The sequence below is a fragment of the Hippocampus guttulatus genome, chromosome 10, assembly GCF_054856545.1.
Source record: "Hippocampus guttulatus isolate MCC_2025c chromosome 10, RoL_Hgut_1.0, whole genome shotgun sequence".
Taxonomy (NCBI): Eukaryota; Metazoa; Chordata; class Actinopteri; order Syngnathiformes; family Syngnathidae; genus Hippocampus; species Hippocampus guttulatus.
In genome coordinates, this window is record NC_141270.1 from 10,887,570 (window position 1) to 10,909,355 (window position 21,786).

A 21,786-nucleotide genomic window follows, 5' to 3' on the forward strand; every position below is an offset into this window, starting at 1 on the left:
TAATGAAAAAGCTCAAGCATAAGCGTAGACAAAAAAAAGGTTCTGGCGCCTGGAACTTTGGGAAATGAAGTCATTCAACGTAACCGGATATGACGCCAGAAATGCGTCTGGCGGCTGGGTGCCGTCTGCCCTTGTGGTCCACTGTACTTAGATGAATCAGTCGACGTTTAACGCGCTTTGCGAAATGATTGGGCTTTTGTCGCGGAACGCTAACTTTAGCTAGGCTACTAGCCGCTTGTCATATTTCAGGATTCCCTTTATCGATGAGAAGGAGTGTTCGAGTGCCAACGCTTGTCCTGACAAATAGTTTTTTTTCTTCCCCAGATTATCCTTAACATATTAGGATCGGATCTTGCTAACGTGTACTGTGGAGAGACGCTATCTTAACTTAGGATAAATGGCTACCGAGCGAGTCATCAACTTGTGACTCTCTCGTTAGTCACATCGTTGGCCAACAACTGGGCAAGCTAGCGCAAAATTTTTTCTATTTATTATATTGTATAACAACGAACCCGAACGAAGTAAAATTACACATTTAAACGTGTCGTTTTGAATTTTGGTAATATGAATGAGGCACAGTCGGATGGATTGGGATTTGTTCCACAAAAAGACATTGTATATAACAAACTTCTGCCTTATGCGGATAAGCTCGATGAAGAATCTAATGATATTTTGAGTAAAATCAAGGGGAACTTGGCCCGCGCTGTTCAGTTTAGAGAAATATGGCCCGGTGTGCTGTTTTGGACGAGGAAACTTTCCACGTAAGTATTACAAAATGCCCCATTTCATCCATGTATAAATCCCTTTGTTTGATTTTTTCATTACTCAGATTTAGTACAAGTAATTAGAAGTTAGCAATAAACAGCTGTTAGCACAGTTTTCTTGTAATACGTCAACAAGTGCAGTTACGAAAGTTTTGCTTGTACGTTGAGGTTCTCGGCCAAGTCTAAATTCTCTTGAGATTGTGTAACAAACGTATCAGAAAACATAGCCATCACATGAGTGATTACGTAGTTATATGTCAATATGAGTTTTTGGGCTTGTGAGTTTGCCATATCTGTATAGTATTTCCGATTTTGTATAAAATTTTTCAGTGGAACGTGGAAGAATTGCATTGATTGTTATTATTGTGCCAGCAGTATGAAGCTACAAAACCTACAGCATATTTAATCAAGACGAAGTGATCAAAATCTTCATTAATGGATATGTACATTTTTGCTCCACAGTTTCATAAGGTCAAGACCATTATTAATTGCGATGAATGGTGTCCACTTTTTTCACAATGCGTTTTTTGTTTTCTTGGTGATGAATCACATGGTGGCATCTGTCAACACGACATTGGATTACTCAGAGTGCTGTTTCAATTTGTACTTTGTTGCTGGGCTGATTAATCCGTTTCTGTCCCCATGTTGGCACATTGCTGTGTCCCAGAGTGAGGCACTACCGGCTCAGAGAGATGGAAAGTTCACTACGGGGTTTGACCCAGATTCTGCTTACTGCTGTTAAAGCATGCAAGTGGTGACACAGCCATTTCAAAATGGTCAATTTCACAGCTCTGCGGGCCTTTCATGGGACCAAAACACACATTATAAAACATGGCTATTTGTGAAATGATTTTCTTTTAATGGCACAAACACATGACACTGAAGGCCTTAATTACAAAACGTAATGTTTTTCCCTCCAATGTAGGTATATACGTCTATATGGCCGGAAGTTCAGCAAAGAAGACCACGTGCTATTCATCAAGTTGCTGTACGAGCTAGTCACCATCCCTCGTCTAGAGATCAGCATGATGCAAGGCCTGGCTCGCCTCCTTATCAAACTGCTCAAGTAAGCCGCACGCTGTGAAGCAGCAAATCTGTTTACGCATTAGCCTGACTCTGTGTTGTCCTTCTAAGGAAAAGAGAGCTTCTCTCAAGGGAGGACCTGGAATTGCCTTGGAGGCCTCTGTATGAACTGCATGACAGGATACTTTTCTCCAAGACGGAGCATCTGGGCCTCAATTGGTTTCCCAAGTAGGCATTTGTTACTGCTTATTCTGTGACATCAACTAAAGCACACTCCCAACCGATTTCACCTTTTTACATATTTCATTTCATTCGTATACTGTATAAGGATTTCCATTAGCTTTGGCAGATGCCACTTATAACTCACCTGCTATCTAGTTTTTGACTGGTAAAGTGTAACCTCTAAACTTGAACACTCATTGACCACTGATTTGTTTGTATTTCAAAACAATTTTTTCCATGAGAAATAATGGTACTTGAGCAGGGTCAAACTGTCCCCATTAGTAAAGCTTTGATAATGCTCCAGTGAGTGTTTTGTATCAAAGTTTAACATTCCAATCTGTCATGCAAATAATACATAAAGGTCGTAGACATTGTTAGAATAATGCGACAACAAATAAATAAATGTAGTGCAGTGTGTTTGATTCTCAATAGATGTACATATTTATAAACAAGCTGGGGTGACTTTGCGGCATTTTACCTCTATAATATTTGTTGACTTAGCCGTATTGTACTGAGCACTGTAGCCTGGACTGAGACAGATTTAGAAAACAACCAATCGTGTGGTTCTGTTCCTTCACTTAAGGGAAAGACATTTGTGAGTGTCCAGAAACCCCCCTGATTTCACATGTTATCTTGTTAACTTATTCTATGGAGCGTTTAGGGTACTGATGCGTGTACATGACAGCGACGGTTCGGCAAGTTATATGGACATTATCACACTTTGTCTTTGTCCTTCCAAAAAAATACTGCATACACAGCAAAAGTAAACACAATTGTTTAGCTAAGCCTGTGTCACATTTTTGTGGGACTGAGGCAAGATAATTCGAATAAACATATTGGATGGTTCAAAATTGAACGACATTTATTTGGGATGTTCATGTTTGGAGATGCCACTGTATGTCCTTTTTTGTGTACGTCTGCCTACATTCCTGAAAAGATGTCTTGCTGAGTAACCTACTCTAAATGACACCATACAACTGTGAACAATCCCTTTTTTGTAAATTCAATTTTATTCTTATCCAACCTAATTTGTAAAGTTTTGCATGTACAAAAACTAGCACAAACTTGATTACGCACTCAGACGTAGAAGTCGATCTACTAAGTGGGCACACCCAGGATTACGTCTACCAAATGAGCCATATTGCCATTCAGTACATTTTGTGTGCTTTGGGACTATGATATATGCAAATAGATTAATATAGCACACGCATTGTGTTTTTAATAGTTCATTTGAAAGGCAGGTGAAAATTGGCAAGTACTGTACAGTCCTGTCAGCATAGTTAATGGAGGCAAAATGAGGGGCAGTGTGGAAAACTATTACCCTCATGTCAACATTTTTGAATCACCAGGAAAAAAAACGTTGCAACATCGTCAAGCGAGCTTTGCAGTTTTGAAGCTTCTGAATGATCTAAGCCTTCGATTTAATTGAACGGCTGGCTGACTTGGAGCCAGTCACAAGGAGTCATGCCATGTCACCTGTGATAAATGTCCTTTCAACTGTACATTTTCTTGCGTCTGGCTCATTTCAGCGCACTGCATCAATTGCGTCTCATGGCCTCTTCCAGAGCAGCTTTTTGGGTGTGCTGTCCCAAGTTTTAAATCCAATGTTACCAGGATGTGTGTCCAGTGTACATGCATTTGGGGCCAGTTAAACAAAACAGGACTTTTATGCTGTTGCTGGCTTTGCGAAAAATATTGTCAGACTTCATTTTGCGCATGCAGAGGACTCACAAATGTTCCATAGTGAAAACCATTAGTTTCATTAAGTGCAAAACCCTCTTTTTAGTACAGCATTCTAGACCACTTCAACGCCTGTTGCCAACAGCGTGCACAATCTGCTAGCATGAGTGAGAACACAATTTAGCGCCCACTACCGGTATTTGGTATTCATAGAAGGTATGTCCATCGACAGCAGCATTTACAATCTGTTAGAGGGAAGTAAATCAGGCCCATGAAGTCATAAAATAATATTTGTACACGTTTTGGGTGGACAAATTGACTTTCTGTACCCAACTCCTTTCACGATGACATGCAACTTTTGGGAGGCATTTATATGTTGCTCATCCATTGTTTTCTTCAAGCAAGCAGTGCGAGGTGGTCTTGGATGGTGCTTTGGGAACATTGTGTGTTTATGATGCTTTGCAAGTATATGTGTTGTTACCGCCGATGTGAACCAGCTTTGGCTGACACACCAGCTCATCTTATTCAAAACGACACGAACGCACTTTAAACCAGAATGTAATTGTCATATATTCATATTCTGTGCAACTGACACTTTGCCTAGTGCTGAATGTGTTCTTTATGCATTTGTCCCCCTTTCACATTCAGTTCTCCATGGCCCCGTTCATCCTCTAAACTCATTATGCTAAAATTGGTTCAGAGGTGGTAAGGACAACATCATTCCTCTTTTGTGTTTTACCTTTGAAGTTATTTTCCCCCTACATTGCATGTGAAAACTGGAGAGCCCATATGCAACTTGGCATCAGAAGATAAATCAATGTTTTCATTTCACTCATACATATTCGAGACTATCGCACTGCAGCTAACATGATTTCTTCCTAGCCAGTCTAGACTCACAATCTCATGAGAGATTGTCGTCAAAATACCCATCCTCATAAACTATATTGAGACTTTGTACTACCGGTATATGGACTATGTTCTTATTCTAGTAAAACATAACACTACACGGTACTTCCAGTAGTGTTAGAGCAATTGGAACCCCAGCCATGTTTCTTCCTGTCCTGGAATGTGTCTTGGGAAACGTGAGGGTTCATTCCTAACATATTAATGATTCAGGATCTCCCTCCTTGAGTGTCCTGGTCCATTTAATGGGCCTCTTATGAGAGGCTGTTGATTGATGGTTTTATGATGCATGTGCGTATTTGCTTTGTGGACTTAAAAGGGTTATACAGTACTTTGCATTTTGGGTTGAATACTTTGACCCTTGATTTGACATGGGAAGACTGCTACCATCCAAGTATGTGAGCTCTCAAAAGCATCGAGCGACCAACGTGAACATATGTTGTGCAGTTGGTGATTGGGTTTGGCAGGCCATTTCCAACAAGGCATGGCTTGAGCGTGCATGTGAGCACAGTTAGGTGGGATTGTGGGTGGGGCGCTCCAAAGCTCTGGTTATATTGGTCCAGAGCTTTCAACACTCTTATGTGACTCAGTCCCTGAGTATTCTATTTTTATATTTAATGCCAATGTTATCATTCCAGGAATATGGAAAGTTATCAATACAATGACAGCTACAGCACCACATCTTACAAACTAGTTTCTTTGTGGAGGGCTGGGGGCGGCTAAGATTGTTATTACAGTCACAATAGTATTTTTATACTGTTCATAACTCCTCAAACCCGTATGAGTCTTCTGTATGCATGGGGTCCGATTCAGACTGCATTGATGTGAAGGAGTTTTTTTATTTATTATTATTTTTTTACAAAAGACTGCAATTTGGACATAACCTTGATGCCATTTTCTGTGTTTTTATTAATACAGCTCTGTAGAAGGCGTGTTGAAGACACTTGTGAAAAGTTGCAGACCGTAAGTACACCTTGTTATCTTGATCCATGCCATGCAATTATTTTTTAATACTGTATATCAAAAAAGGACGGTGTGTTTGTAGTAAAATCCAAAGCTTGTTAAATATGAACCTTCGTTAAATGTATTTTTATGAATGTAGTTTTATCCTGATAATAGGCCCATGAACTATTTGAAGAATTTTCACAAGTCATAAGCTGATACTTCAGCACCCTGTGATGTTTCCTCAAAAAAAGAGTACAGAAAACTCGTGAAAAAACTCATCAATATTATAAGTAAAATGAAATGATCACTTCTGGGATTCAAATTAGCATCATAAATGAAAAGCCCACTCAAAAGGGTTTTGATCACAGAGAAGCTGATGGAATGATTGTGCTAGTTGTGTCAACAGCAGAGAAAATGCTTCCTTTAATGGCATGTCATATTACGAACTTTTCTGAAGACAAGCAGTAGTGTCCATAAATAAGTTGGTCCTTGACTTTGTCCACCATGGTTATATGTGCATGCATCTTAGGCATGCACTAGGACATCCCTCACTTTGCACTTAGTCAGATAATCTTATTATCTCACCTAATTCTGTTTTGTGAGAATTTCCTGTCACTGGGACAAGAGAGTGTAATTTGTGGTCAGCTGGTACAGCAGCAGAACGCAGGGCCAAGTGGCCTTTGGCTGCAAGTAGCAGTTCCCCAATATTTTTTGTGTATAATTGTGTAATTTGTGGTCAGCTGGTACAGCAGCAGAACGCAGGGCCAAGTGGCCTTTGGCTGCAAGTAGCAGTTCCCCAATATTTTTTGTGTATAATTGTGGAGCTGTAATATAATGTTACAGGTGGTTTGTGATAATGTGTTTGTTTTTTTTAAAGACAGGGCTTGTCTCTCTTTGGTGGCACTCTCTAAGCTGCTCTGTTGTTTTTGTTACTTAATGATGTAAATATGAATATGAATGAATGTGACTCTCTATCCTCCCATGCAGGTATTATCCAGAGTCTGCAACCCAGGAGATGCTGGATGAGTGGAGACCGCTATTTTGCCCGTTCGACGTCACCATGCAGAGAGCAATCTGCTACTTTGAACTCTTTCTACCCACAACCCTACCTCCAGAGCTGCATCATAAGGGCTTCAAGTAAGGAGTGCCTTGACACACGTATCTTGCTTTCTCTGGTCGGTTTGTAAGCTCAGTCAATTTGCACCCATTTCGGTGTATCTTTTTTCCCACATAAAAATCAAAACCAATGTTATTCATGCTACAGTTATTCGATCCATCGATGTAAACAGGAACATTTTTTGTGCAGAGTAGTGTAAGAGCTCTCATCAGGAAAACTTGGATTGATAAGCATAAACTTAAATAGCCATGTTAGGGATGTTTCGAGCAAAGCATCCTCCTCATGGCAAAAACTGTGTGCAAATGTTGCAGATGTTCAGTTACTTCAGTCTTTCCTTCATGATACTAACTGACGTTTCTTTAAATGTTTCGCAATTGAATACCACATCAATTTATCAAATTGATTTTCTCACAGGTTGTGGTTTGATGAGTTGATCAATTTGTGGGTATCGGTGCAGAATCTTCCAAGCTGGGAATTGGTGAGTACAGTAGAAGTTTGTTTTCATGACATGTAACAACAACACTTGTTTTAGTGTGTGTATGCTTTCTTTGTAGAATCTGGTGAATCTCTTTGCTCGCTTGGCCAATGACAACATCGGCTACATTGACTGGGATCCTTATATCCCGAAGGTACATTTTCATAAATTACATAACAGCTTATTACATGGAGGGTTCCAAACTAACTTTTTTTTTTTTACTAGTATCGCAGTAACATCTAACCTGAAATTTTTGAGGCGCAAGTCTAAGATTTAGTCGCACACTGTAAATTGACTTGCAAAATAAATATCTGTCCCACTCATTTTCTCTATATTACTGAAAATCGGGAGAAGTTTATTACAACAAAAAATATTAAACACTCATATATATTAAACTAAATAAAATCACAACATTTTATGGCTGTGCTGGCACAAGTAGATGAAAGTTGTAGTTGAACTGTCTCAAAATTTACGGCCAGAATGCCACCATGTTGGTGCAGTTTGGAGTCCTGATCAAATGTTTTGCATTTTTAGAGGTTTATGCTTGTGGTCTGTCCTGTGGCATGAATGGTGTATTTGTGACTCAAGGTGTGAGTTTTATAGCCACCGCCAGTTAGAACCAAACTATCATGTTTTTTTGTTGATCTGTTTGGTCATAGAGATAAATTAACGTTTTAGGTCTCTAACTCCTCTCTGAAAAACAGTAACATGTTTTAAGAATAAACAAACTTCCTCCCAACTGTGGTTTTACTAAAACACAAGCAAAAGTATGTTTTATGGGTTCTTAATACGTTACCTTTATTGTTGCCACATTTCAGATTTTCACAAGAGTCTTGAGGAGTTTCAATCTTCCGGTGGGGACCAGCCAGATGATGTTCCCGCGATACTTGACCAATGCCTACGACATTGGCCATGTGGTGCTATGGATATCATCTCTTCTGGTTTGTCCTTGGTCCAGCCATTGTGGCAACCTCAGTCAAAATATCCAGAAGAAAAGACTGAACATATACTGTCAATTTCAGGGTGGACCAAGTAAGCAAACTCAAGCACAGCTCACTGGACTTTTCAACAGCATCACATCTTTTTTCCACCCATCAAACCATGGTCGCTGGTTGGTGAGTTCCTTTTTTTTGTGCTTCCTTTAAATGCCTGTGACTATCCAGTGTATAATCTATTGTGGCATACCATCTGGCAAGTTTATTGCATTCCAGTAAATCATAGTTTGTTTCAGAGACACTGTGAACTATGATCAACTTTAGCTTTTGGAAAACATGTTATTATTGGCTATGGTTCTTTCCAACTCATGTCATCAATATGTACTGCGTCACAGTGGCTAACACATTCGTCATTGCTTCTTGCATCGATTGGCTGTCTATGTTTGAATGTCGAATGCAGAAATAACAAAACACGTGTGTGAGATTGCTGCAATAGTATTAAATATCCCCATGAGCAGGCGCACATGCCATTCTGTTTGAGGAAGCCCCTCTTTCCGATTTGACACGACGCAGGCAGCCACGTGGTACTTTTATTTTTAGAGTTGTGTGGCAACATGTCGCAATAAGGTTCTTAGGTTCAAAACCTGGAAAGTCCTTTCAATATGCATTAGGGATGGGTCCCTTTCATATTTGAACCGGTTCGGTTCTGATTTATGCTATCTGGGAATCGGTTTAGGTACTCAACAGTAACAATTTTTGATACTTTTGTCTGAGTGTGTTTGTTTATGGTCATATATATTATGGTAATTTGTTTATTGAATAAAATATCGTATTTTTCATTCAACATTTATTTTTCAAAATTGAAACTTTAACAAATAACAAAACACGTCATAGTTTGCTCACACCGGCACATTGACACAGAGTATCAACCCACGGAAAGGTTGACCTTTATTCAAATGAACTTAGTTTAATCTCCAGGATTCCGTGCAATAGCATGACCAACGGCAGAAACCGGGATGTTTCTGTTCCCTTTGGTCCCATTTTTAATCCATCCCCGTTTTGTTGAATTGGCATCATCCTAGCTTGTGCGAAGCTAGTTTGTTCCTAAAGTCCTACATCCCTTTTTGTTTGTTGTGAGAGGCAGTGATACACTGCCTTGCTGGGCTTTATTGACTGACTGCCTAACAACTGAATTTAATGCTTATTAGCCTTAAGCATTGGCATAAACATGCAACTACTTATGGGCATCCGTTCCTACGTAGTGCGAGAATAGCTTTCAGGCATGTGCACTCCTCATGTGGATGTCACACATATGGAGATGTGAGTACCATTCAAAAATTTGCGATGACAATAAGTTATGATCCGTCCTGATTCGGCATTCGGTTTCAGTGGCCAATTCGCATACTCAATTCAAATCAGAAGTGATCGAGGTTGGCCTTACAAACTATTGCATTTAGATTGCTTCAACCTGCAGATAATTGGTAACCTATCTCTTTGTCCTATCCTATTCAGATGAAGCTCATGAAGTTGCTGCAGCGTCTCCCTGCCAGTGTTGTTCGCCGGCTGCATCGAGAGCGCTACAGAAAGCCGTCTTGGCTAACACCGATCCCAGACACTCACAAGCTCACAGAAGACGATATCACACACTTTGTGGAGAGTATGATGCAGCCAGTTCTGCTGGCCATGTTCAGCAAAACAGGAAGTCTTGATGCCGCTCAGGCTCTGCAGAACCTTGCTCTGATGAGGCCTGAAATAGTCATTCCTCCGGTTCTAGAGAGGTAAGATTTGTAATATTTATTTTCTAACCCAGTGGGTACATTTTTAGAGTCTGGCGAGCTGCTCCTAGTTTTCTGCTATCATCCAGAAACAAGAGTACTCTTTGGAATGGACACAAAGGACTAATTGTTGTCTTTTCTATAGAACATACCCCGCACTGGAAACTCTAACAGAGCCCCATCAGCTGACAGCCACCCTAAGCTGCATGATTGGTGTAGCACGAAGTTTAGTGTCTGGTGGGAAGCACCTTCCTGATGGGCCGACTCACATGTTACCCCTCCTCATGAGGTCCCTGCCTGGAGTTGACCCAAATGACTTCAGCAAGTGCATGGTGTGATTCTTTCGCCAACACTTTTAAACCATTTCCAATTTTGGTATAAGTAAATAAATATCCAAATATTGCTCTCCATACAGATCACCTTCCAGTTTATTGCTACATTTGTAACTCTTGTGCCTTTGGTGGACTGTTCATCTGCTTTACATGAAAGAACAGACTTGACAGAGGTGAATTGCTGTTCACTCAGTTTTCCTAATTTGAGTAATATAAAATAAGAATGCACATTGATTTGTTTTAAACTTTACCGAACAAAGGTGGAACGTGAATTGTGCTCGGCCTCTGCGGAATTCGAAGACTTTGTCCTTCAATTTATGGACAGGTATGCTAAAGACTGATGATGATCATGTTTGAATTGTGCTATTGGCTAATAATGTGTGATGACGGTGACATAGCTACATTCTACATTCAGTGTCTAGCAATGCTTAGACTTTTGCCTGATTAGCTTTTCACTTTATGTAAATAAAAAAAAAAAAGAATGAGAAAATGGATCAAATGAAGTACATTATTATTCACATGTAAAGTATTTTGCTTCTCTTAGCAAGCTGCTTGATTCCACCATTATCAACAGGTATTTGCTTGTTTGATACTATCTGCAGGTGCTTTGCCTTGATCGACAGCAGCACTCTCGAACAAACCCGTGAGGAAACAGAAACGGAGAAAATGACTCATTTGGAGAGTTTGGTGGAACTTGGCTTGTCTTCTACTTTTAGCACTATCCTCATTCAGTGCTCCTTGGACATCTTCATGGTACCTGCTGAAGAAAATTATGTTCTTTTTACAAAAAAAATTGACGGGATGTCATTTATTTTTGTCTATTATTGTAACAGGTGGCGCTGGAAAAGGTTTTTAACTTTGCAACCACCAACATTTTTGAGACACGTGTAGCTGGAAGGATGGTGGCGGACATGTGCCGGGCTGCTGCCAAGGTAACTCACAAATCATGAGCAGTCCATAGTATTGTTTTTCCACAAATAGTGGCCTCCTTTGTTGTCATCTACTTAAACAAATATGCACCACACCTAAACTATGGTTGATCCATAATCTCATTCCTTTTATTTTGACCGATACCCCCAAATAATGCCTTACTCGCAATAGATGCATGATACTTTCTGCAGATAAATAAAAAAAAAATGTTATCGGCCAATGTTTGAGGTGCAGTTATAATGTTGTAGCTGACTGCTCACTTCCTCCGTTCTTGTTTTTTCAGTGTCACCCCGCAGAGTCTCTTAAAATGTTTGTCCCTCACTGCTGCAGTCAAATACACCAAATTGCTGCCAGTAAGTGCACTCCTGCTGGCTAGAAAAAAAACAAAAGAGTTTCTCACATAGTTTTGTAGTTGACTAATTTATCTTTATTATTTGGTGATTGATTTTATTAAAACAGATGAAGAAGTGTTACATGAAGAGGAACTTGACAAGGAGTTTTTATGGAATCTTCAGCTACTGTCTGAGGTGAACTAAGCTCCTTTTCTGTTCTCACAGCGATATATAGATATATATTTTTTTAAATCCCTCGCTTCACCATCGTTGGGTCTTCTCTCCATGTATGCCGACAGGTTACTCGAGTTGATGGTCACAAGCTCCTGGCTTATTCCTCTGACTTGGTCCAGATATTGCAGTTGACCCTTCACCTCAAATGTAAGCAGGGCTACATCCTTTCTTGCAACTTGCTGCATCATATCCTCCGCTCCACTGCCCTCATCTATCCTACGGAGTACTGCAGTGTGCCAAGGGGCTTCTGCCAGCCAATCACAGACTACCTGCCCATCAAGGTGATGAATGACTCTTTACTTCTAGCACCGTATCTCGTGTTTTATGGATGGGTCAGTCTCAACTAAATAAAGCCAATTATCTCTTTGAATTGCACTGTGTAGCCTCATAAAATGTTGAAAATGAGGATATATGTGAAACCCTGTGTTTTGTTCCTGTTGTTCACGAAGACGTTTAATAGAAAATGTAGCTTGAACCCCTGATTTTGTTTCTGCTTTTTAAATTGTTTGTTTGTTTGTTTATGCTCTTTAAAAATGGTCCCATGCAGGATTGGGGTCGTCCTGGTGACTTGTGGAACTTAGACATCCGGTGGCATGTCCCCAGTGCTGATGAGACCACCTTTACCTTTCATTTACTGGGCACGATCCTGAAGCCAGAACTGAAGAGGCTTCAAAGTTTTGCAGAAGGAGAACAAGAAATGAGCAGGTATAATGCAATTCATATTTAGAATGTACAATACATTGTGATAATCCCTCTGAGGTGCCAAATGTAGTTTTCCTTTTACGTGCAATAGTAATGTTATGCTTTTTTGCTTTTTCCCTTCAACAGGGATGATGTTTTGCAGAGTCTCACCATTGTTCAACACTGCCTCTTGGGGGCTGGTGGTCTTATGCCTCCCTTGAAAGGAGAACCTATATCTGAACTGTGAGCATTTTGCTATTTCTGTTGAAAAATATTTTACATTGGTTTAAATTATGAAGTCCTCCCTTTGATTGTTGTATTGTATTTCTGGAAAAAAAATCCATCTGGTTTTAATTTTAATATTTTCACTTTTTTTTTAACTTTTATATTTGTGTGTTTGTGTTGTGATGCAAAAATGCTACATAACTTCATGTGCTTTTTGAAACAGGGTCCATAGTATGGTGAATCTAGACGAGACCACCTTGTATACTGGAACAAAGTATGGTAGGCACAACACTTTCATTTCAGATAGTACATAATGAATGAGGAATTATGTTTTAAAGTGAGTATTGTCTTTCCTACAACATAATGTCATCTTTTTTTGCAGATGAGTCCACAGAGAACTACAGAGATTCCATTTGTCAAGTGATGAGACAGTTGCTTCGTAAGTGTCGTGGCCACACCCTAAATGGCTTTTTCTTTATTTTAGTTGTGAAGCCATTTTATCTCTTTTTGCAGATTATATACTGGAAAACTCAGAAGATGACACAAAGTCTCTGTTTTCCATCATCAAGGTAAACAAATCAACAACCAATGTTTTTTTTTAAATATTGTTTAAAATGTACGCTTAGGTCAGTAACATTTGAGTATCATAGCTTCGGTTGAACAAAGTTTCTTTGTTGCATATTGAATCTTTGCGCAGCACATGATTCCAAAAGTAAATACGAAAAGATTTAATTTGAAGATATCATTACCAATCACGTGCAAGCACCATGAATTAATTTCTAATATGTAACTGTCATGGCGTAACATGGCATCCAACACAAACTGGCATTTGTCTTCAATGTCATTCAGATTATCAGTGAACTGCTGCACTTCAAAGGTTCCCACAAACATGAGTTTGACTCCCGCTGGAAGAGCTTTAACCTTGTGAAAAAATCAATGGAAAACAGGGTGAGAATCTTTATTTTGCTGCCATCTAATGTGTATGATTTAAATCCATGGAAATTAGCTCTTTTGAGGCTCACCTTAAACAATTCAGACTTTTTTATCTATTTATTGCAGCTTCATGGCAAAAAGCAGCATATCAGAGCTCTGCTCATAGACAGAGTTATGCTCCAGCACGAAGTAAGTTGACCATGAACACATTTGCATGTCGTGTCACTGTGTTGCAGTATTTTTTTTAGCTTTGCACTTTGTGGATTATTAGCTGCGCAAGCTGACCGTGGAGGGGTGTCAGTACAGGAGCATTCACCAGGAGCTGATGAGAGATCTCTTGCGGCTGTCCACGAGCACCTACAGCCAAGTAAGGACCCTGCAAAATCTACTGTCATGTCCGCATGCTATGAATTGTCACTGACATTATTATTATTATTTTTTTTGCAATTGTCTGTTCATGTAAAGGAGATGGATTAATCATACTCTTGTGTTTGATACTCGAATTGAACTCTAAAGTATTTTGTTTTCTTTGCAGGTACGTAGCAAAGCTCAAAGTGTACTGTTCACTGCACTTGGCACCTATAATTTCTGCTCTAGAGATGTGATCCCCCACGTCCTTGAGTTCCTCAACCCAGACAACAGCAGCGTCACACAGCAGCAGTTCAAAGTATGGCATTCCCAAACTATTATGTTTCTCTATCATGTCTATTTATGATTTGTATCAGAGTAGGTGTTAAATTTTGGCATATGATTCCCACTGCCTTTCCAGGGTGCCTTGTATTGTCTCCTGGGAAATCATAATGGAGTGTGCCTGGCCAATTTGCATGACTGGGAGTGCATTGCCCTGACGTGGCCTGCTATTGTTCGATCTGGACTCAGTTCAGCCATGTCTCTGGAGAAACCCTCCATTGTGCGGCTCTTTGACGACCTTGCGGACAAAATCCACCGCCAGTATGAGACCATTGGCATTGACTTCTCTGTAAGTTATTTTTCAAAGAAAATGTGAAGAAAAAAAATTGATTCTGATGTGCTCAGCAAGAACAGAACCAATCAAACTAAATTAACAAGGTATTTATTTTATCGAATCAACCTTTTCATCCTATAGATCCCTGAAGAGACCTGCGGTGTGGCCAAACAGCTAATGGTCACTGGAAATCCCCTCCCTAAAGAACCTGTTCCTTCAGAAGAAGAAACATCAAGAGGTGTTAAGAGGCAGGGCCTCAAGAATTTTGAGTCGGGCGAGTAAGTTGCTTCGAACGACATATCTGTGACCCGAATCTCGATCATACCTGAAGTATTATTTATTGGATGTCAATATTAAGCTTAACATATTTTTAACTGTGTTTTAGGAAGTACCAGCAGCTCATTGGTGATTTACTGAACTGCCTTGGCAACAGAAATTTGTAGGTGCCTTTGATATTCCCCACATTGCAATTCAATGTATTTTTGTCTCGAACTTTGATTTGAATTTTACAGGCCGTGGAAATTTGAACATATCGCAATTGGCTTCTTGTCATTGCTCCTGAGAGATGACCACCAACTCCCGCCAGCAGCTGTTTTGTTCTTCGTCAAAACCCTCAACCACGACTCCCTCTATGTCCGCAAGGTGAGTGAGTCTTGTCTACGTCTCATAACCGTGCACAAGTCATGGGTAAGCATTAATGGATGGGGGCTAAAGCAATTGAAGTGCTGTATTTCGTCCTATAGGTGGCAATATCAGCTGTCGCAGGGATCATGAAACAAATAAAAAGGCCTCATAAGAAAGTGCCCATCAGCCCATCTGAGCTTTGTAAGCAGCACAAAGTTTTGCCCATTCTTCATGTTTGCTTTTTCTAAAATATTTTATCAAACTAATTGGAAAAATGTTTCATGTCTTGTTGAAAAAAGGTGCACTTGAAGAGATGGGTCATGGTATAGTGGCCGGTGACCGCCCAGATAACAAGTGGCTGCAGTATAACAGCAGCAGCCTGCCAAGGACTCAGAAGGACTGGGATCTCTGTGCTTTTGTGGAAAAGACTCATTGGGGTTACTACAGCTGGCCAAGGTGCCTGTTTGAAACTTTTCCATCATTTTGGTTTCTTGATTGCAGCTGGTTGTGTTGTATTTTCGCTGATGTGCTTTTTGGTCACTAGGAAACTAATGATGTATGCTCCTGAGGAAGAGCAGCCCAAACAGAACCTAATAAGAGAGGAAATGACAGAGGTTTGTGTCACACAACAATGATAATTATGCAACCGTTTTGTTTTTTTTAACATTTATCAATTGTTTTCTTCTTTTCTTTATTGTTGCAGCACGAGCAGATCATCTATGACCATTTTTCAGACCCAGTATTTATAAATCAGTTCATTGAGTTTCTCTCTCTCGAGGATCGAAAGGGCAAAGACAAGTTTAGCACACGCAGATTCTGCTTGTTCAAGGTGGGCACATTTCTTAAGAGTGCTTTCAGTTTAAAGGAAAAGACAAAAAAAAAAAACACTTTTTCTTTTCTGTTTCCAGGGTTTGTTCCGCAATTTTAGCAACACCTTCCTGCCTCTGCTGCATCCACACATGGAGCGCTTGGTCGCAGACACCCATGAGAGTAAGCAGCGTTGTGTTGCAGAGATCATATCTGGACTAATCAGAGGGTGCAAACATTGGAGTTACCCAAAGGTGCAATTTCATTCAGAATCCAGACTTTTTCTTCTCTTGAGCTTCTGTTGCATGACATTGCTTGGATTTAGCTTCAGTTTAAATGGTAAATTTGCAGGTTGAGAGCCTTTGGGAAGTGTTGTGCCCACTACTTCGTACAGCTTTGTCCAACATCACAGTAGAAACATATGGAGACTGGGGCACCTGCATCGCCACTGCCTGCGTAAGCCTTCCCACTCTGAGTTCATCTTGTCTTAAAAAAAAAAATAATAATACTAATCCGTCATGTCCATTCTTTCCCATCTACAGGAGAGTAGAGACCCTCGCAAACTTCACTGGCTTTTTGAGATGCTCATGGAGTCTCCAGTCAATGGGGAGGGAGGCTCATTTGTTGATGCATGGTCAGTAGAACTACATTCTGCCTTAGTAATAATTTATCCCACTTACATTATTTTTATTAATTTTTTAATATATTTTATTCCCCCTGCCCCCAAGTCGCCTCTATGTGCTGCAGGGAGGCCTTGCTCAGCAGGAGTGGCGTGTGCCAGAGCTCCTCCACAGATTGTTGCAGTACCTGGAGCCCAAACTGACTCAGGTTTACAAAAATGTACGGGAGCGGATTGGAAGGTGAGGATGGATCATCTTAAAATTGTTTATCTTATGCCTCCCCGTATCATGTTGAAGTTCACAAGGGCTTAAAATTCATTATAAAGCATTCATTATTGTTTGCAGTGTGTCAAAATATCAAAAGAGGGGCATGGCAAAAGGCCAAAGCCAAAGTGTCTCAATTTTATTATTAAATTATGATGTTTGACTAATTTGAAGGTGTTTTTTTGAGCAGGTTTTCGTCAGGCAATATCACAAAAAAAGAAAAACCATTTGATGATTACCTGTAACACAAAATAATTCTTCTGACAGCAAGATTAAATATTTACTGTGTGATCTCCCCTTGGAACTTGGATTTGACCTTGAAAAGGGTGTATTAATGGTGCATTTTCTTTTCCCTCCCTACAGCGTACTGACCTACATCTTCATGATAGATGTCAACCTGCCTTACACTCAGCCAACCACCTCGCCTCGGATCTCGGACTTCACCGACAGAATTTTGTTACAGCTAAAGCCACTGACTGAGGGTGATGATGAGATCCAAAATCACGTGGTTGAAGAGAATGAAGTGGGGGAGCAGGATGAGAGAACACAAGCGATCAAACTTCTCAAAACAGGTGAGTTAATGCTGAGTGACTCATCTAAAGCTATTTACATTTCATAACATTCTCCTCATTAACATGTTTGCAGTGTTGAAGTGGCTGATTGCAAGTGCGGGTCGCTCTTACTCTACCGCTGTCCCGGAGCACCTACGCTTGCTCCCTCTCCTCTTCAAGGTAGCTCCTTCACTTTTACACGATACATTCTTAAATGGATTCAAGACGATCAATTCTGGCATCTCTTTGTGTGGTTCCAGATTGCTCCAGTAGAGAATGATGATAGTTATGATGAGCTGAAGAGGGATGCAAAGACCTGCTTGTCTCTCATGTCCCAGGGGCTCCTCTACACTGAGCAGATTCCCATGGTGCTTAATGCCCTGCAAGAGGTAGAACAGTAGTGGACTTCAGTAGATTTTTCAGATTTACATGATTTTTTTTTTTTTTTTTTTAAAATAAGGATCAACATTTATTCAATGAAGGAAAGTACCGGTAGTATATTCGCTTTACTCCAGAGGTGTATATTTAAGAGGAGGCCTTTATTTGTACAGATTGTAGCCATAAGGTGGAAACCATGTATGTCCAAATGTCGTCAATGTGTCCAAATGTGACCACATTATTTTTATCCGTTATTAACCAATTTACAGTGTTGGAAATACTTGACTACATTTCTAACTATGAATCTGACTTTTGGGCTATTAACTCTCTTGGACACTTGAAATGCATAACATATCTCGGCCTGAATGGTAACATGGCTATAGTAAAGGGGTCTACAGATACCTGGATCCATGGGGGAGAGGGGGACATGTAGTATTTGAGGTCAAATGAAAAGCGGACGAGTGACCCAGAAGTTAATTGAGAAATGACACCCAGTGCAGGATTGAAAAGTATGATATTGGATAACGTCTTGTATGAATGCAGCTCTGTCATATATGTACAAATGTGTATGTATGTGTATGTCTCTCTCGCTCGCTCTCTCGTTCTCTCTCTCTACTATACACACACACACACATACCCCCTAAATTGGTCATTGTGTTCCATTATTGACATGTGATGATGCTGGCACGTGTTGGCAGATTGCAGGGAGCAGCTCCTGGCACGCTCGATATACGGTGCTGACATACCTGCAGATCATGGCCTTTTATAACCTGTTCACCTTCATGAGTGACCCGAAAGCAGTGGATGACGTGCGGGCGCTGGTCATAAAACTGCTGGAGGACGAGCAGCTGGAGGTAAAAACCAAGCATGCATCCACAAACTATTTCAAATATAAACCAAAAAAAACATTGCTTCATGTGAGTCCGCCATAATAAAACTGCCAGTCTGGACGTTACAATAAATACATGCTTGTTGGTGCTGGTGGCCTCTTGTCATCTTTTAGCTCCACTGTAGTGATTCAGTATTCACCTCCTGGCTCTCCACTCGCATCCCCCCCACACCTCTCCCTCTGGTCCTCTAAGTGTTGCTATGGTAACCACAGGCTGCAGTAATCTGTTGCTATGGAGATAACTTTCAGATTGAAAGAGGAAGAGAGAGATGGAGTGGGGGATAGCTGGAAGTCATTTTGTTAGGCCTATACATTATACATTAAACTGCTGAAGTGTTAAATGGTCTTGCTGAGGTTAGCTGATCCAAATAATTCTTGGTGATCGATACTGCATATATCTTGAATCTATCTCCGTGACTGATGTAGATTTACCAATAGCATGAGCCTTGCTGTGTTCATACTGAAGCGTATAGGATAAAGGTTAAGCACGTAAACACACTGGCTAAACTCACAATTATTATTGAATGTCTTATTCCAGGTGAATGAAGTATCCATGCATCCATCTTGTTTCAGATGTTATTAGATTGTGCAAGTGTACCTAATGTTGCCCCTCCCACCCCGATCTACTTTCTCTGCAGGTAAGAGAAATGGCTGCCACCACACTCAGTGGCTTCCTCCAGTGCAATTTCTTGTGCATGGACGCCCCCATGCAGGCTCACTTTGAGGCTCTGTGCAAGACCCGCCTGCCTAAAAAGAGAAAGAGGGGTGTTGGTTCACTAGTGGACACTATACCTTCTGGAGGTGAGTCAAGAGAAACATCAAAGTGGCTGTGCCACTTTCAGTATTGAAGTCGGGGAACACGTTAAACATTTTCTTCCACCTTTTGATAATAGAGGATATCGTAAAAGAACACGTCCGGTATTATTTCACAGATTTTGTGTAGTTATAATACAGTACAGTATGAGTTCCCCTTTTTTTTTTTTTTTTTTACTGGCTCTGTTACACCTGGTCATGATGAAGTTCATTTTTATGTTTTCACAGACCTAGTACGGCGTCATGCTGGTGTTCTTGGGCTGAGTGCTTGCATTCTCTCCAGCCCATATGACGTGCCCACCTGGATGCCCCAGTTATTAATGGACCTCAGTGCCCACCTCAATGATACCCAACCCATTGAAGTGCGTCTTGTAAGCTTCCCCTTTCACGCTAGTAAATGAACTGCAATCTTGCAACCTGGATGTGTTTTCCTGTAGATGACTGTGAAGAAAACCCTCTCCAACTTTCGGAGGACGCATCATGACAACTGGCAACAGCATAAGCAGCAGTTCACAGATGACCAGTTATTGGTGCTTACAGACCTCCTGGTGTCACCGTGCTACTATGCCTAAAACCTGGTAAAGCATGAAAAGAATAAATAAATAAAATGGCACCAAAAGCAATGCACTTGTACTATTTGAACAAAAGATGAATGACAAGACTTTGAGTTGCTTTTTTTGTTTTGTTTTGTTTTGTTTTGTTTGGATTCTCCCAGACTCTACGTCCAGGCCAGCCTGCATTGAGGACATAGCTGCATTTACTCAACACCGGGAAGTGGCACACAAAACTGTGTGAAATGGTTTGTATTATCTATGTAGCTCATTTACATTTCTTCTATACTTAATATTTAAGGATCAATCATGGCAGGGATGAATGACCTGCAGGGTGTAACATTTCTGTACAGTTTTTTTTTTTCTCCGTTTGTTTGGTCGCGATTGTGCACGCTTGAAAACGTGTGGCGTGTCGGATAAATTTCTCAGGATCACATCCCAAGAATGAACTCTGAGCCAACACGATGTCCCCGATGTAGGACATGCTCTTTAATTATCATCTTCCTCAAGTGGAGCATGTGTTTTGACCTGCAGAAAGTTGTCAACGGAACTCTTTGGATTAGACAAACACACAATTTGTGTGGCTGTTTGATCGAGTGCGTGTGTGCGTGCGCGCGCGCGCGCGCCATGCTTTAGCTACGATGTGCAGACATATTTATTTATTTATAAATTAAGGAAGTGCTGCATTCATTTTTTTCCCTAGCAAGTGTTTCAGCAGATGTAGTAGGTGGGTGTGATTTTTTTATTTTATTTTATTTTTTTGTGCAAAGCACTCGAAGAGCCTATTTTTATCTACTCTTGCAAAGTCAAGGGAGAGGGTAGACTCCCCGATGTGGTGCTGTCATGTTTGTTTTGTGAAGACCCGAACACTTTTCAGGGTTCTCCAGTGTAAAACGCTATCCACTAAACCGATCCATAATTTCAAATAATGATTGAGGCCCCGCATCCCCCAGAACTTGCTGGATTTTTTTGCTCAGTTTATTTCCGCTTGATGACTTGAAATGAGTCCTAACATTGAAGCATTTAGTACCTCACCTTTGTATAGTGTAGTGCCAAATTTGCAGTGACCTTTTTTTTGTAGATGTACTGTTTGCTTATTGTATGAATAAATTGTTTATAAACTATATCTGAATCTATATGTCTTGAATATGAATTATAAAACAAGGTAGCATGCAGGCATTGTGGTGAGCACACCTGTGTCCGATGTGGAATTTGCATGTTCTTCCCGTGTTTGTGTAGATTTTCCCTGGCTATATTCTCTAGCTTCCTCACACATGGGTCTTGGGCCAATTGAGAACCCAAATTGGCCATCAATGCTAATGTGAATGTTACTGGTTCTTAGTCATGTGCCAGTTCAGGGGCTAAGATCGGCCCGGTGAGGATAAGTGGCGTAGAAAATTAATGCAGAGACAATATAATAAATAAAGATAACACCATGTTTTGCACCCGCTTGTTTGACAGCAAATTATTTATTTGAGGGAAGAGAATGCATGATCACAGAACAACATTTTGGGTTAATTTAAGACAAGCCTAAATGGAGTCAGTTTGTATATAAATGCATTCAATTACTTGCAATATTGTATATTAGGGTTACTTTGGTAACAAAACATTTATACTGCATTTATAGAGCACTTTAAATTAACCATTGTATACAAAGCGCTGTACATGGAGCAAAAATAATTCATACAACAAACAAATGAATAATGAAAACAGTAATAAACATAAACCTTTGATGCAGTGTGTTTCGACACTGCAAATGACCACCAAAATAACCACATTTCGAAATGAATACAACGAAAATTCAGCATTAATATATTGT

At 40.3% G+C, this 21,786-nt stretch overlaps 1 protein-coding gene across 2 annotated transcripts; it reads left to right on the forward strand.

Moving 5' to 3' along the window:
• Positions 1-142: 142 nt before the first annotated feature.
• Positions 143-21,091, forward strand: psme4a (proteasome activator subunit 4a). Of its 2 annotated transcripts, XM_086122189.1 has the most exons (47): positions 143-761; positions 1,690-1,830; positions 1,899-2,015; positions 5,511-5,555; positions 6,525-6,674; positions 7,069-7,132; positions 7,209-7,283; positions 7,948-8,070; positions 8,152-8,244; positions 9,577-9,842; positions 9,985-10,171; positions 10,255-10,344; positions 10,432-10,496; positions 10,774-10,924; positions 11,005-11,103; positions 11,385-11,454; positions 11,561-11,628; positions 11,733-11,948; positions 12,215-12,372; positions 12,496-12,591; positions 12,797-12,852; positions 12,956-13,012; positions 13,087-13,142; positions 13,423-13,521; positions 13,633-13,695; positions 13,778-13,873; positions 14,042-14,173; positions 14,276-14,485; positions 14,612-14,748; positions 14,856-14,909; positions 14,983-15,112; positions 15,214-15,295; positions 15,394-15,550; positions 15,639-15,708; positions 15,798-15,923; positions 16,003-16,155; positions 16,253-16,357; positions 16,444-16,535; positions 16,630-16,761; positions 17,149-17,357; positions 17,431-17,516; positions 17,597-17,725; positions 18,413-18,568; positions 19,242-19,404; positions 19,645-19,778; positions 19,854-19,994; positions 20,132-21,091. In XM_086122189.1, the coding sequence occupies exons 1-46, from the start codon at positions 565-567 to the stop codon at positions 19,986-19,988; spliced, it is 5,490 nt and encodes a 1,829-aa protein (XP_085978315.1). In that variant the 5' UTR covers positions 143-564; the 3' UTR covers positions 19,989-19,994; positions 20,132-21,091. The 2 variants fall into 2 exon arrangements, with proteins under 2 accessions (XP_085978315.1, XP_085978314.1); XM_086122188.1 differs by having other exon boundaries at positions 7,948-8,244.
• The last annotated feature ends 695 nt before the right edge of the window (positions 21,092-21,786 follow it).